The 16447-nt window shown below is 48.6% G+C and overlaps 1 protein-coding gene across 3 annotated transcripts; it reads right to left on the bottom strand.

Moving 5' to 3' along the window:
* Nucleotides 1–3224: 3224 nt before the first annotated feature.
* LOC309517935 (uncharacterized protein) lies at nucleotides 3225–16352 on the bottom strand. Of its 3 annotated transcripts, none has more exons than XM_082197601.1 (7): nucleotides 16089–16352; nucleotides 10714–11206; nucleotides 10457–10538; nucleotides 9762–9844; nucleotides 9511–9637; nucleotides 6035–7868; nucleotides 3225–5778 (listed from the first exon to the last, which is right to left on the bottom strand). In XM_082197601.1, exons 2-6 carry the CDS (start codon nucleotides 11113–11115, stop codon nucleotides 6148–6150), a joined length of 2415 nt encoding a protein of 804 aa, XP_082053727.1. In that variant the 5' UTR covers nucleotides 11116–11206; nucleotides 16089–16352; the 3' UTR covers nucleotides 3225–5778; nucleotides 6035–6147. The 3 variants fall into 3 exon arrangements, with proteins under 3 accessions (XP_082053727.1, XP_082053729.1, XP_082053728.1); XM_082197603.1 differs by having other exon boundaries at nucleotides 10457–10532; XM_082197602.1 differs by lacking the exon at nucleotides 16089–16352 and adding an exon at nucleotides 12913–13106.
* Between the last annotated feature and the right edge of the window lie 95 nt (nucleotides 16353–16447).

The raw sequence follows: 16447 nt of genomic DNA, 5'->3' as shown, positions 1-16447 counted from the left end.
GTGCTGCGGCCGATGCGCCAGGTTGTTTCTTCAATCTGCGCTCCTCCCAGCGGTGAACATGCTGGGAATGTCGGCTGCTTGGGAGAGCACATCTTTGAGACTCCGTCTTGCCATGTGAGACCCCAAATCCTCCTGATGCAGCACATATTGAGGTGTGTGGAGACGTCACTCCTGGCAGGTGTAAGCTGCCCACGACTCACTTCCATAAATGCTCAGCACGCAAGCCTGGTAGACCTTCATCTTGGTGTTGGACTTCAGCATCACATTCTCCCGTACCCTTTTGGAGAGGTGAGTCGTAGCTGTGGCTGCCTTGCCAATGCACTTGTCCACCTCTTGATGGGAGAGGCTGCTGGTTATGGTGGAACCGGCGTGTGGTCACCAATGCTGATGGCGATGTCCTGATCAGAGATGTTGGTCTTCTTCAAGCCAAACTCCCTGCAGGCTTGGGCAAGGCGGTTGAGGAGTCGCTGTAGGCAGGCTTCCTCTGCGGAGTACAGTTCCACGATTCTATTCTTGTTTCTCTGTTTGCGGGTGTGGCTGTGTGTTCTCCTACAGCACATGATCAGAGGAAGAGGAGCTACTGCCGAGAGGAAGTCAGGCTGAAGGAGGAAGTTGGTAGCTAGCAGCAGTCCTACTTGGCTGACTGCAGCCTCTGGGAGCTTGTGACCAGGAGCTCATGTCCAGGGGAGTTTGAGGGAGAGGCTGTGTCCTTAGGACCAAGAGACATCGATGGCAAGGGAGCTGATAAGTGGCCCACAACACCTGTGCCATGTTTGTCTTCCTGCCCAAGAATGTTCAAAACTGCATCTGCAGCCAAATGCAAGCCGGTTGCCTCGCTGGAAGAGGAGGCACAGGAACGTGAGGCCTTCCTATCCACATTTCGAGCTACCTGGCAAGATGAGGAATTTCTCAATGGAGCAGAGTGGACTGTGCTGGAACAGCACCAAGGTGGGGTGCCCCTAGGGAAGAGGAAGATCGCCTATTGCAAATGGACGAACCCCTGGAGAAATGTGAAATACAGAAGTAGAACTGTCAGGAGCCAGGCTCCGTCACTGAAGCTGCAAAATCGATTCCATGCCCTCACCTCACACACCGATTCTGGGCCAGAGAATAATAATAATAATAATAATAATAATAATAATAATAATAATAATAATAATTTATTCTTTATACCCCGCGCATCTGGCTGGGCTTCCCCAGCCACTCTGGGCGGCTTCCAAAAGAATATTAAAATACTATAATTCATCAAACATTAAAAGCTTCCCTAAACAGGGCTGCCTTCAGATGTCTTCTAAAAGCCTGGTAGTTGTTGTTCTCTTTGACATCTGGTGGGAGGGCGTTCCACAGGGAAGGCGCCACTACCGAGAAGGCCCTCTGCCTGGTTCCCTGTAACTTGGCTTCTCGCAGTGAGGGAACTGCCAGAAGGCCCTCGGTGCTGGACCTCAGTGTCCGGGTAGAACGAGAGAAGCTAGTACAGCAGCTGCCAACCTCACACCAAGGTGGCTGTGAAAGAGACAGCGTACAGAACGATTCCTGCCACTCCCCAGAGGAGGAAGGGATGTGTGGTGGTGATAGGCGACTCCCTACTGAGGGGGACAGAGGCCAGAGTGCAGAGGTAACAGGATGTCCTGGGAGGTGTGCTGTCTTCCAGGAGCAAAAAATCACGACGTGACAGAGAAATTGCCAAGTCTTATAAAAGCCAGAGACCACAACCCCTTCCTTCTGAAACCTGGCGGGATGAGACTCATGAATGACTGGAATGTATCAACTGGGGGGGGGGGTATAACCTGTTCAAAAGGAATAGACCAAATAGGGAGGGAGGAGTAGGGGCATTATACGTAAAGGATGTTTAGCCTGGAGAAGAGGAGGTTAAGGGGTGATATGATAGCCATGTTCAAATATATAAAAGGATGTCACATAGAGGAGGGAGAAAGGTGGTTTTCTGCTGCTCCAGAGAAGCGGACACGGAGCAATGGATCCAAACTACAAGAAAGAAGATTCCACCTAAACATTAGGAAGAACTTCCTGACAGTAAGAGCTGTTCGACAGTGGAATTTGCTGCCAAGGAGTGTGGTGGAGTCTCCTTCTTTGGAGGTCTTTAAGCAGAGGCTTGACAACCATATGTCAGGAGTGCTCTGATGGTGTTTCCTGCTTGGCAGGGGGTTGGACTCGATGGCCCTTGGGGTCTCTTCCAACTCTATGATTCTGTGACACGGAGCATGGAAGGCAGACTGACAGTATCTGGGTAAAAATTGTAGGAGTGGGAAACAACAGTGGCCTTACTGTGGGCGTATCCTTGTCCACTGGCCCAAAGGTGGGTTCATGGGAGTGGTTTGCTGCAGGTATGCCAAAGGAGGATGTCAAAAACACCAGAGTGTTTGGTTCTAGTGCTTTATTGTAAGAAAGGGTAAGCTTACAGTAAATCAGCCTGCTAGATCTCACTGCCACTACAGACGCAGAACAGACACCACATCAGTGAGAGGTCGCCATAACTTGTCTGCTCTCAATCAAATGTTTATGCACACTTTATGCACTAAGCAGCATAGGTCAGTTTGCCCAGAACCTCCTGTCACATACCAAAGTGGGAGGGCAGCTAATGCCGCAGAAAACAGAATCAGGATTCAAGTTGACCTTAACAGATTGGAGAACTGGGCCAAAACTTACAAGATGAATTTCCAAAAGGACAAATGAAAGGCATGTCAGGGGTTTCCTGGCATATGAATAACCAAATAAAAGATGCACAAATATTAGATGAAGAGCACCTGGCTTGCCAGTAGTACATGGGGAAAGGATCTTGGTAGACCACAAGCTTAATATGAGTCAACAGTGTGATGCTATCCTAGGCTGCATCAACAGAAATAGAATTTCCAGATTAAAGGAAGTAAGTTCTTTCTGTTTTGCCTTTGTCGGACCACACCTGAAGTACTGTCTCCAGTTCTGGGCTCCACAATTTAAGAAGAATATTGACACGCTGGAATGTATCCAGAAGAGGGTGACCAAGATCATCAAGGATCTGGAAACCAAGCCTGATGAGGAACAGTTGAAGGAGCTGGGGATGTTTAGCCTGGGAGACGGAGAGGAGATAGGATAACCAACTTCAAAAATCTCAAGGGTTGTCCCATGTGGCTGGGGAAACTCAGCCAGATGGGCGGGGTACAAATAATAAATTATTATTATTATTATTATTATTATTATTATTATTATTATTATTATTATTAATGTAAACTTGTTTTCTTCTGCTCTGGAGGCTAGGACCCAAACTCATGGCTTCAAGTTACAAGAAGGGTGATTCCTCAAACCAAAATATCACGAGTTCATTTTCTTTATCATGCAAGAAGTCTGCAGTTTCCAATATTTAGTAAACGTTGACAATGACTTTTCTCTGATTAAACATGTCAACTTTTGACATCTCAGCTAAATCCAGTAATTTTAACAACCACTCCTCCATTGTAGGTAATGAGTCTTCCCATCTTTTTACATATAAAAGTCTCACAGCGGTAATCATATAGTGAAATAAAGTTCCATAGTCTTTTCCTAATTGTATATCCCTAACTTCCAACAGGAACAATTCTGGTTTCAGTTGAAAATATCTTCAAAATTCTCTGAATCATTTTAAAGCTTTTTATACATGTCCACCAAGCATGATGAAATGTCCCTTCATGTTCTTTACACCTGCAACAATTATTTGGAACATTTTAATACATTTTAAATAACCTCAAAGGAGTTAAGTGCCAAGGATACATCATTTTGTACACATTCTATTTTAAATCATAACACAATGTATATTGTAATTCTTTGGTCCACATATGTTCCCACTGTTCCCTCTGTATATAACCCAATTTCCCCCACAAATGTAATCATGTATTCTTTAAGATTCAGGTCGGTAGCTGTGTTGGTCTAACGCAGTCGAAATAAATAAAAAAATTGTCCAGTAGCACCTTAGAGACCAACTTTGTTTGTTCTTGGTATGAGCTTTCGTGTGCATGCACACTTCTTCATATACACTGAAACAGAAGTCACCAGACCCTTATATATAGTGGGAGCGTGGGGTGGGGTACTTCTCAGAAGGGTAGTAGGAGTTGGGTGATTGACTCAATGGGTATAGGAAAAAGCAAGGGATAGTATGCAGATGACCAAAAATAGCTTTAGCATGTGTAATGAGACAAGAATCCAATATCTCTATTCAGACCAGGTCTCTCCATAGTTTTCAGTTTAGTAAAATGTAAAGGGTAAAGGAACCCCCTGAACATTAGGTCCAGTCGCTGATGACTCTGGAGTTGCGGTGCTCATCTTGCTTTATTGGGGGAGATCCCCCCCCCATGGTCTGGTGCGTCCTATGGTCCAGTGCGTCCTATAGAGCGAAAAATACGGTATTTATCTACTTGCATTTTGACGTGCTTTTGAACTGCTAGGTTGGCAGGAGCAGGGACCGAGCAACGGGACCTCACCCCGTTGCAGGGATTCAAACCGCCGACCTTCTGATCGGCAAGCCCTAGGCTCAGTGGTTTAACCCACAGCGCCACCAACGTCCCTACAGTTTAGTAATAAGTGGTAATTCAGCAACTTCTCTTCCAAGTCTATTTCTGAAATTCTTCTGCTGTAGGACTAATTGCAGTCATCAACCGGTTTGCCATACCCATCAATCAGTCAATCACCCATCTCCTACTACCCTTCTGAGGAAAAACCCTACCCCACGCTCCCACTATATATAAGGGTCTGGTGACTTCTGTTTCAGTGTATCTGAAGAAGTGTGCATGCACACAAAAGCTTATACCCAGAACAATCTTAGTTGGTCTCTAAGGGGCTACTGAACTTTTTATTTATTTATTTCAGATATATTCTTTAATTTGTTCTTCTTGCATTTCAAATTTCAATAAAAGCTTATGGTGCTGGAGAAGACTCTTGAGAGTCCCATGGACTGCAAGAAGATCAAACCTATCCATTCTGAAGGATCTCAGCCCTGAGTGCTCACTGGAGGGACAGATCCTGAAACTGAGGCTCCAAGACTTTGGCCACCTCATGAGAAGAGAAGACTCCCTGATATTGGGAAAGATGGAGGGCACAAAAAGAAGGGGATGACAGAGGACAAGATGGTTGGACAGTGTTCTCGAAGCTACCAACGTGAGTTTGACCAAACTGCGGGAGGCAGTGGAAGACAGGAGTGCCTGGCGTGCTCTGGTCCAGGGGGTCACGAAGCGGCGGACACGACTAAATGACTAAACAACAACAAATGTTTTCACAATAACATATTTGTCTGTACACAACTATATTTCAAAACCTGTCTTTTTTCTGTACCCAAAGTCTTTTTATCCAACTTAAATCTTTGTTCGTTGTAATAAGAAAACCACTAGAATCTATAAACTTCCCTTGTTTGTTGTTCCCTTGTTTTAATTTTACAGTCTTCTTGACTCTTAGAGTGGTTATTGAACTCCTGATAAGTTAACCATTTCTCTTTGCCTATTGCCTCTTTTCTATGAACGCTTCTTGCACTGAAATCCATAAAGGTATCTTCACATATAACTTAGGTTTATATCTATTGCAAATTCTCAATATGGTATGTCTCAATAAATAGTTTTTGAAATCCACATTAACTTTGACCTTATCATACCACAAATATCCATGCTTTTAAATCATGACCTTCTAATTCCAGAAGTCTCTTATTTCTCAATGTCACTCTCTTCTTCATCCACACTAAACAACGGGCTGCAAAGGCCAATTTCATATCAGCTAAACCCAATCCTCCCCTTTCATTCTCATCTTGCAATATTTTCATTTTGAAGAAGAAGAAGAGTTTGGATTTGATATCCCGCCTTTCACTCCCTTTTAAGGAGTCTCAAAGCGGCTAACATTCTCCTTTCCCTTCCTCCCCCACAACAAACACTCTGTGAGGTGAGTGGGGCTGAGAGACTTCAGAGAAGTGTGACCGGCCCAAGGTCACCCAGCAGCTGCATGTGGAGGAGCGGAGACGCGAACCCGGTTCCCCAGATTACAAGACTACCGCTCTTAACCACTACACCACACTGGCTCCCAGTGACTCATGGTTTTTTCCCTTGACATAAAAGCTTTGATGAATCTCTTTGTCATAGTAATACCCAAGTATTTAACTTTTCATTCAATTTGAAACCCTATTTTCTCCATCAAAACTTTCTATATGAATTCTTTGATAGGAAATGAAACTTTTCTTCCAGGTAATTTCTTTCCACTTTCAATGCACTGATACGGTTTCTTCCCTGTGTGAATTCTTTGATGGGAGGTGAGACTTTCCTTGTGGGTAAAGCTCTTTCCACAGTCCAAGCACTGATACGGTTTCTCTCCTGTATGAATTCTTTGATGGGAAGTGAGATTACTCTTCCAAGTAAAGCTCTTTCCACAGTCCAAGCATTGATACGGTTTCTCCCCTGTATGAATTCTTTGATGGGAACTGAGGTGGCCCCTCGTATTGAAGTTCTTTCCACATTCAAAGCACTGATATGGTTTCTTCCCCGTATGAATTCTTTGATGGGAATTGAGAGAGGAGATTTGACTGAAGCTCTTTCTACATTCCAAACACTGATATGGTTTCTTCCCTGTGTGAATTCTTTGATGGGAAGTAAGACTTTCCTTGTAAGTGAAGCCCTCTCCACATTCCAAGCACTGATATGGTTTCTCCCCTGTATGAATTCTTTGATGGGAAGTAAGACCTCCTTTCTGAGTGAAACTCTTTCCACATACCAAGCATTTATATGGTTTCTCCCCTGTGTGAATTCTTTGATGTAAAGTGAGACTTCCCTTCTGAGTGAACCTCTTTCCACATTCCAAACATTGATATGGTTTCTCACCAATATGAATTCTTAGGTGTAAGGTGAGACTTTGCTTCTCAGTGAAGCTCTTTCCACATTCCAAGCACTGATTTACTTTCTCCCCTGTATGAATTCTTTGATGGGAAGTGAAACTTTTCTTCTGTGTGAAGCTCTTTCCACATTCTGAGCACTGATATGGTTTCTTCCCTGTATGAATTATTTCATGGGAAGTGAGACTTTCCTTCCGACTGAACTTCTTTCCACATTCCAAGCACTGGTATGGGTTCTCTCCCGTATGAATTCTTTGATGGGCCATGAGATTAGTCCTTGCACTGAACTTCTTTCCACATTCTAAGCACTGATATGGTTTCTCTCCTGTATGAATTCTTTGATGGGCTATGAGATTGGCCCCCACACTGAAGCTCTTTCCACATTCAGAGCACTGATATGGTTTCTCTCCTGTATGAATTCTCTGATGGTAAGTGAAATTTTTCTTCCAGATGAAGCTCTTTCCACATTCCAAGCACTGATATGGTTTCTCTCCTGTATGAATTCTTTGATGAGCAACAAAATTGGTCCTCCCACTGAAGCTTTTTCCACATTCTGAGCACTGATATGGTTTCTCCCCTGTATGAATTATTTGATGGGCTGTGAGATTTACCTTCCAGGTGAAGCTCTTTCCACATTCCAGACACTGATAGGGTTTCTCCCCTGTATGAATTCTTTGATGGGCAGTGAGATGGGCTCTCTGACTGAAGCTCTTCCCACATTCCAAGCACTGATATGGTTCTTCCCCTGTATGAATCCTTTGATGGGAAGTGAAACTATCCTTCCGGCTGAACCTCTTTCCACATTCCAAGCACTGATAGGGTTTCTCCCCTGTGTGAATTCTTTGATGGGAAGTGAGCTTGGCCTTCTGACTGAAACTCTTTGCACATTCCAAGCACTGAAATGGCTTCTTCCCCACTGGGTTTCTTTTACGGGAAGTGGAATGGGAGCTCTCCGCCAACTCCAAATATGTATGTGGCTTTTCCACTTTCTGGATTTTGGCGTTGTCCCCTTTGTTCTTAATCTCCAAATTATCACCACCTACAAGAAAGATAGGAACAGATTAGATCCTCAGGAAGAGGTAGAATCCCAAATTACAGAACAAGGCTAATCAACACTTGTGGTAGAGGGAGAACTGAAGAGAGTTAGAAGTGAGGACTTACTACAGGGTTCAGTGCCTTTTTTTTGACTGCCAGCTTATATTTGTGCCTTTGGTTAGGCAGGAATAAGAGCTGCAGAAACAAGATGGGGAACACCTGGCTCGCAAGTGGTAAATGGGAAAAGGTGCTAGGGCTCTTAGCAGACCACAAGCTTACCACGTGGCATAAGTGTGATGCAGTAGCAAAAAATGCTAATGCTATTCTAGGCTGCATCAAGTGTTCAGATCAAGGGAAGGAATGGACCCACTCTATTCTGCCTTGATCAGACCACACCAGTTCTTGGCACCACAATTTAAGAAGGATGTTGACAAGCTGGAACGTGTGTAGAAGGTGATCAGTCTGGAAACCAAGCCTTGTGAGGAATGGTTGAGGGGATTAGGTATGTTTAGCCTGGAAAAGAGAAAACTGAAAGAAGATATGATAGCCATCTTCAAATATCTAAAGGGTTGTCATATGAAAGATGAAGCAAGCTTGTTTTCTTCTGCTCCAGAAAGTAGAATCCAAGCCAATGAATTAAAGAAAGGAGACTCTGACTAAACATTAGGAAGAACTTTCTGACAGTAAGAGCTTTTCGACTGTGGAATGTCTTCAGTGGGAAGTGGTAGGCTCTCCTTCATGGGTGGTTTTCAAGCAGAGGTAGGATAGCCACCTGTCATGGATGCGCTGTAGGTGGTTTGCCATGGACTGGTTGGACACAGTGGTGATACAGGAAGAGAGTTAGATTCACAGACATATTTATGGGAAGCTGAGATTTGAAAAGCCTAGCTGTTTTCTGGGACAAACTTTGTTTGGCTCAGTCATGGAATCCACTCCATCTCCAACGTCAGTCATCTGTTTGGTCAACCAAAAACGGACAGAAGCAAACTAACAGTTCTAGGATTTTATTAAATAAAAATACCTGACAGAAGCTACTTCAGTTTCCCTAACCACCCTGAAGCCTACATTTAAAAGGCTTGGCCACTTCAGACCAGCCTGAAGCATGCTTAAAAAGGCAGAATTAGAGGAAGAGTAAAGGTAAAAGATAAAGGGACCCCTGACCATTAGGTCCAGTTGTGGCCGACTCTGGGGTTGCGGCGCTCATCTCACTTTACTGGTCGAGGGAGCTGGCGTACAGCTTCCAGGTCATGTGGCCAGCATGACTAAGCCGCTTCTGGTGAACCAGAGCAGCGCACGGAAACACCGTTTACCTTCCCGCCGGAGCGGTACCTATTTATCTACTTGCACTTGGACGTGCTTTCGAACTGCCAGGTTGGCAGGAGCAGGGACTGAGAAATGGGAGCTCATCCCGTCACGGGGATTCGAACCACCAACCTTCTGATCGGCAAGTCCTAGGCTCTGTGGTTTTAACCCACAGCACCACCCGAGGAAGAGTATTCACAGACAAAACATTTGATAGCCCACCATTCAAGGTGTGCTGTAGGGGTGTTAGAATCCCAGATGTGGCCGGTAGCACTCTTGAATATTGGAGGTTCATCTCATGGAGAATTTCAAAACAGAAATTATGATCCAACAGGGAGCCTTACCAAGAGAGTCTATAATCCCACAATTCTCCCCCATGACGTCTTTATGCAGAGCTCTCTGGTCAGGATCCAGCAACGCCCACTCCTCCTCCGTGAAATGAACAGCGACATCTTCAAAGCACAATGAACCCTAAAAGAAAAAGAAAAAGTTCCTCCACTTAGACAGCATAAAGATCATCTACTTCACTGGGTCCAGAGGCCCCCTGGCTGCCCCACTTCTCAGCCTCTTTGCCCACAAGACTATTTCCCCCTACCTGATCTGGCTCCACAGCCGCTACTTGCACTTTGCCACCATGGAAAGAAGGATGAGAAGGTCTTGCTGGCACCCTTCTGTCACCTGCAAGAGACAAAGGTAAGTGTGAAGCCAGGAGTGCATGGTGTTTCTCTCAGAGGTGAAGCAGTGCGTCTCTCACTGCAGGTGGGCCTTAGAAAAGTCTCCCCTGCTGAGTGCATTTTAGCATTTCTATCCAATTCATATTTTAGTAGTGCAAGAATACATGCCCCCTCCTCTGGGGTCTTGGCCTGAGATAGCTTTCTGGCAAAGATGAAAAGAACCCACAGATTAGTTTCAAAATCCACAGAATGTGAAAAAAACCGAGAAAAAACTCATTTATCGCTTGGAAGGTGGTGGACTCTCCTTTCTCGGAGGTTTTCAACAAAGGGTTTTAATTGGTTGTGGATACTTTAGTTGAGAACGATGGCATTGCAGATGGTTGGACTAGATGTCCCTTGGGGTCACTCTTCCAACTCTACAATTTTAGGGTTCTATGAATGTCTCGCCAGCTGAGTCCACTTCAATGTCCCAACCTATTTCATATTCTAGTTGTGTAAAAAATACATCTCCCCTTCTCTGGGCCCCAAGTGCCTTCCGCTAAAAGTTGAAAAGAATCCGCAGGTTAGATTCAAAATCCATAGAATGCAGCAAACAGAATCAAAGCCCCTTCCTTACCCAGCGGCCACTTCCTGGCGACCAATGGAATCCTCTCTGCCTCAGATGAATCAGGACCCATTTCTGCAAACAGATCCTTTCCCTGAAAGAGCAACAAAGATTTCAAACAGAGAGTTTTGCAGAGGCAAAATCTTTAGGGGTATCAGATATCTTTCCCTGGATACTTTCCAAAAAAGGATGGGCCATTAGTAGAGCATTTGGAGATGTTTTCCCTCCTCGGAGCCCCTTGGGAGCATCCAGAGGAAAGTCTCTCTCACCTGCTTCCTCTCCTCTGCCTGACTCAGGAGGAAACCTTCGGCCAGGGCCACCGCCTGGGAACTGGTCTCTGCTCCACATTCCCTCACCCAGCTCTCCATCTCCGCTGGAAGGACAGCCAGGAACTGCTCCAAGATCACCAGGTCCAGCATCTCAGCTTTCGTGTGCCTTTCTGGCTTCAGCCATTGATGGTCAAAGCGGTAGAGTTGGCTGCAAACTTCTCGGGGTCCTTCAGCCTCCTGGTGACAGGACTGCCTCAACTGCTGGCTCTGCGCCTCTGAGCGAAGGGTGTCCTCCTCTCCCAGGATCTTCTGCATGGAGCTTTCCCAGAATCCCCCACTGCTCCCAGTGCCAGTGCCATGGCCTCTTCCTGCTCCAGAGCCAGCTGAGTCTTGTTCATCCATCTGTGCTCTCAGAAAGTCTCCAAAAGATCAGAAGGAATTGCTTGGTCCTCTGTCAAGTTCTGTCCATCCAAACCAGAAGTGCTGGCAAATCCTACAAAGCAAATACATTATTCTGTTGTAAAATTTAAACACTGTCAGGAGAATTAAATTTATTAATGGCATTTCTATCCTGCTTTTTTCCCCAAGGAGATCCAGGTGGCATCCATGGGTCTACCCCTCCCCACCAAATCCCCACAACAACTCTTGAGAACACATTTAATTCCTATTTCAAAACAGCTGCCTTGTTGGTCAGTTCCTTTCTGGGCCCAAATCAAGATGTTCACATGAGGAGTTTACTTTGGCCTCCAAATATCTGGAGATCCGCTTCCTTCCCTACAGGCCCTCCTGGGTTCTCAGGTTGATGTTGGCGGAGGGAGCCCCCTTGCTAGTTTCACCACCCTCCATGGTTTGGGTGAAAAATGGCTCAAGAGGGGGCATCCTGGGGGCAGTTCCTTGGTTGGGGAATTCCCTCCCCACAGAGGCACCATTCAAAACTTGTTTTCAGGACCCCCCCCCCCTATTCTTGTGACTGTCATTTGTTCTAACTTTTTAAGAATGAATTTTAAAATGGTTGTAACCTGTCCTGGGTAATACCAGTAAATGTATTATTATTATTATTATTATTATTATTATTATTATTATTATTATCATCATCATCATCATCATCAACTTATTTTTTGTTTTTGTTTACTGCCCTTCATCTGAAGGCCATAGGGCAGTTCACAACATAAAAATACAGAATGAAAATGCAAAATACATAATAAAGGCCAAACAAAATCAAAGCAAACCAATAACCCCCGCCCTTTCCACTGACACATTTAAACCGCCATATAATGTTGATCAGCCAAATGCCTGGTGCAAAAGGTTTCCCCTGTTGCCTAAAGATTTGCAAGGAAGGCGCCAGGCGAATCTCCTTGGGGTAGCAGCAGTAGCTCCTTGGTAGCAGCGGTAAGAGCAATAAGACTAACAACCAGAAGACCAGTACCATAAAGCCTCAAGTCTGGGGGTGGAAAATTAAGCTTCAACATACATATGGAACCTCAAGAAAGCAAAGAGAGCATCTTCAGAGCAGGATCAGCCCCCTTTAAAGAGCCATGGCTTCCTCCAAAGAATCCTGGGACGTGTAGTTTGCTAAAGATGCTCTTTTGGGCTGGTGGGAGAGGGTCTCCCAAGCGCTCTCAGCACTTGGGGGGTGGCCTATTCCACCCCTCCCCACACCACGGGTTTGTTTCCTTTCAGTAGAAACAGAGTATTGTGGAGTTGGATGGGACCCCAAGGATCATCTAGCCCAACCCCCTGCCATGCAGAAATCACAACTCAATCACCCTTGACAGGTGGCCATGCAAGATCTGTTTAGAAACCTCCAAGGCAGGAGAATCCGCCTCTTTCTGAGGGAGCCCTTGCCTCTTTCCACAGGGACCTTCCCTGCCTTGGATGGTGAGACCTCCCGTGCCTCTCAGCAGGTGTAGCAGACCCCAATTAAAATGTGGTGGACTCACCCCCCAAGTAACCCCAATTCAAGATAGTGGACCCAGTTACAGAAATTCCTACAATTTACCACAAGCTATCTTGGGGGGGGGGGGTCTTTGTGAGGGAAAACTTAGGTCTTAGGCAGAAGTGGAACAAACAAGTTTTATTTACAAAAAAGAGGTTTGTGAAACAGAGTTGGGTTGGGAGATGAGTTTTTTCAGGTAGAAGTTAGCTTATTAAACTAAATATGGGAATGTCACAGGCTAAAACACAGCAGCACAGGCACACCTTTCCTTAAACTTCAGTGGCTCAAATGAGCTGTTCCACTTCAGATACATTGATGTTCCGGTTTCTAGACAAGGTGGGAAAATGCTCAGATCAGTTTCTGGTACTTCCCTCTCGCTCCTTCCCTAGTTATGGAGGTGGAGCAGTTCCATCCTTTTGACCAGCCCAGGTTCCTTCTCCTCAGCCTCCCTCTCTCCTCTCAGCAATGCCCCTCCTGAGGCGCCAGACCCAGGGGATCCCTCGGCCCCCTTCTTCCTCTCAGACCCCCCAGAGACTCCACCTGGCTTCCCCCCCCCTGGCCCCGAGACTCCACCTGGCTTCCCCCCCCCTGGCCCCTCCAGCCCCTCTTCCTCCCTCAGCTGCCAAGCTCCTTCTTCTGGCCCCAGAGATTCTCCTCAGGCCAGAGTCACTTCTCCCTCAGACTCAGCCCCTCTTCCCCTCTCCTTCTTCTGGCCCCCGAGATTCTCCTCAGGCCAGAGCCCCTTCTCCCTCAGACTCAGCCCCTCTTCCCCTCTCCTTCTTCTGGCCCCCGAGATTCTCCTCAGGCCAGAGCCCCTTCTCCCTCAGACTCAGCCCCTCTTCCCCTCTCCTTCTTCTGGCCCCCGAGATTCTCCTCAGGCCAGAGCCACTTCTCCCTCAGACTCAGCCCCTCTTCCCCTCTCCTTCTTCTGGACCCCGAGATTCTCCTCAGGCCAGAGCCACTTCTCCCTCAGACTCAGCCCCTCTTCCCCTCTCCTTCTTCTGGACCCCGAGATTCTCCTCAGGCCAGAGCCCCTTCTCCCTCAGACTCAGCCCCTCTTCCCCTCTCCTTCTTCTGGCCCCTGAGATTCTCCTCAGGCCAGAGCCACTTCTCCCTCAGACTCAGCCCCTCTTCCCCTCTCCTTCTTCTGGCCCCCGAGATTCTCCTCAGGCCAGAGCCACTTCTCCCCCCGACTCAGCCCCTCTTCCCCTCTCCTTCTTCTGGCCCCCGAGATTCTCCTCAGGCCAGAGCCCCTTCTCCCTCAGACTCAGCCCCTCTTCCCCTCTCCTCCTTCTGGCCCCCAAGATTCTCCTCAGGCCAGAGCCACTTCTCCCCCCGACTCAGCCCCTCTTCCCCTCTCCTCCTTCTGGCCCCCGAGATTCTCCTCAGGCCAGAGCCACTTCTCCCCCCGACTCAGCCCCTCTTCCCCTCTCCTCCTTCTGGCCCCCGAGATTCTCCTCAGGCCAGAGCCCCTTCTCCCTCAGACTCAGCCCCTCTTCCCCTCTCCTCCTTCTGGCCCCCGAGATTCTCCTCAGAGCCCCAGACTCAGCCCCTCTTCCCCCCTCTCTCGACTCAGCCCCTCTTCCCCTCTCCTCTCTCCTCAGCCCCTCTTCCCCTCTCCTTCTTCTGGCCCCGAGATTCTCCTCAGGCCAGAGCCACTTCTCCCTCAGACTCAGCCCCTCTTCCCCTCTCCTTCTTCTGGCCCCCGAGATTCTCCTCAGGCCAGAGCCACTTCTCCCTCAGACTCAGCCCCTCTTCCCCTCTCCTTCTTCTGGCCCCCGAGATTCTCCTCAGGCCAGAGCCACTTCTCCCCCCGACTCAGCCCCTCTTCCCCTCTCCTTCTTCTGGCCCCTGAGATTCTCCTCAGGCCAGAGCCACTTCTCCCTCAGACTCAGCCCCTCTTCCCCTCTCCTCCTTCTGGCCCCCGAGATTCTCCTCAGGCCAGAGCCACTTCTCCCCCCCGACTCAGCCCCTCTTCCCCTCTCCTTCTTCTGGCCCCCGAGATTCTCCTCAGGCCAGAGCCACTTCTCCCCCCGACTCAGCCCCTCTTCCCCTCTCCTTCTTCTGGCCCCTGAGATTCTCCTCAGGCCAGAGCCACTTCTCCCTCAGACTCAGCCCCTCTTCCCCTCTTCTTCTTCTGGCCCCTGAGATTCTCCTCAGGCCAGAGCCACTTCTCCCTCAGACTCAGCCCCTCTTCCCCTCTCCTTCTTCTGGCCCCCGAGATTCTCCTCAGGCCAGAGCCACTTCTCCCCCCCCCGACTCAGCCCCTCTTCCCCTCTCCTCCTTCTGGCCCCAGAGATTCTCCTCAGGGAGGATCTTCCACCCAGGCCAGAGCCGCTTCTCCACTGCTCCCTCAGACACAGCCTCTCAATCATCTTCTTCTTCTTCTTCTTCTTCTTCTTCTTTCTTCTTCTTCTTCTTCTTCTTCTTCTTCTTCTTCTTCTTCTTCTTCTTCCTTCTTCTTCTTCTTCTTCTTCTTCCTTCCGCCTCCAAACTCCCTCCGAAAAGGCGCCTCTCATCTTCCCGCCCAAAGGGCTGGCTCCGCCCCCGCCTCTCTGGGGAGCCAATCAGAGAGAGAGGGTCCCGCCCCCTGGTGGCGTCTCTGAGGGACTGCAGCTCCATCACAGCAGGGCTTTCTGTTCAGTCTCTAAGGATCCTCTGGACATCGAAGTGGTTGCATGTCTGAATGGGCACATGAGTGTCAGCCTGGAGTCCCGATAACTCCCTTGTCTGATTCACAAGTGGTGGTGGGGAAGCTTCACTCCAACTGAGGAGCACAGCATGGGAGCAGGAGAGGAGCCCTGCAGGATCAGGCCAGTGGGGCCCCTTCTGGAGTCTCTCCCCCCCCCGTTCCCACTGGGGCCTGAATGGGAAGCCCCCCAGCCGGACTGGGGCGCAAGAGCCCCCCCCCCTCTCTCTCCCCCCCCCCCGCGCTTCCTTCCAGCAACTGGGACCCAGCAGCATCTCCGGGGAGAGAAGAGCTCAGCCCTCGAGGATGAAGCCCCCAGGAGCCTCTCCTCCTCCGCCTCCTCCTCCCTGCCCTGGTCCCAGCCTGGCCTCCTGGGGCGGGGAGTTCCGCAGGCTTGACTCTGCCCCGCACCAAGAAGCGCCTTCTCTTCTCTGGCCCCCATCTTCCCACATACTTTCTTTCTTTCTTGCATAGGTCAGGTTTTCCTTTTTATTTTTTGCTTATATTTTACGTAAAATTATTTCCGTCCGGCTACCACCTCGGCTAGCAAATGGACCTGATGGTCCCCCGAGAGGAAATCCGCGCAGGACTCCAAGGAAGACTCGGGTTGCAAGCCTGGGACCTCGGTCTCTGCAAAGAGGAGGGTGGCAGGAACCTGGGGTGTGATTTGGGGGTCTCCCCAGGCCCCCTTCATCCCTGGCACCCCCTTCTCCCCATTGCACCCTTTGCAAGAAGAGAGGAGAGACTCACCCGAGGCCAGAAGGGGCAGGGAGACAGCTGCCCCCCCCTTGCAGAAGGAGCCCCCCAGGCTGCGCTTGCAGAGGAGACAAAAGCCTTGCAGGAAGGACCGGGCAGCGAGGGAGGGGCTCTGGCTCTGGAGGACCCGGCTCCCCCCTTCCATCTCTCCTTCCCTCTAGGAATGCAGCTCAGTTCCTTTAACCCTTGGCAAGCCGAGCGCACCCAGCTCAGCCGCAGGAGCGGGGGGGGGGGCCTCGAGCCTTGTGCACCCGCACCAGAGAGGATTTCTTTGGGGGACCCTCTTGGCAGACATGCTCAGGTGCTTCTCCCCTTGGAGACAGAAGCAGGGAACCCTGTCGGAGGAGAGAGTT

Source organism: Podarcis vaucheri (assembly GCF_965113315.1).
Source record: "Podarcis vaucheri genome assembly, chromosome: 13".
Taxonomy (NCBI): Eukaryota; Metazoa; Chordata; class Lepidosauria; order Squamata; family Lacertidae; genus Podarcis; species Podarcis vaucheri.
This window is presented reverse-complemented; position numbering and strand designations above follow the sequence as displayed.

Excerpts from the sequence above, each read along its gene's own strand:
- LOC309517935 (XM_082197601.1), bottom strand. The coding sequence starts at position 11,115 with ATGGATGAACAAGACTCAGCTGGCTCTGGAGCAGGAAGAGGCCATGGC. Across the intron at positions 10,539-10,713 it reads AGGCAGAGGAGAGGAAGCAG|GGAAAGGATCTGTTTGCAGA; the intron begins GTGAGAGAGACT and ends TTGCTCTTTCAG. Across the intron at positions 9,845-10,456 it reads CGCCAGGAAGTGGCCGCTGG|GTGACAGAAGGGTGCCAGCA; the intron begins GTAAGGAAGGGG and ends TGTCTCTTGCAG.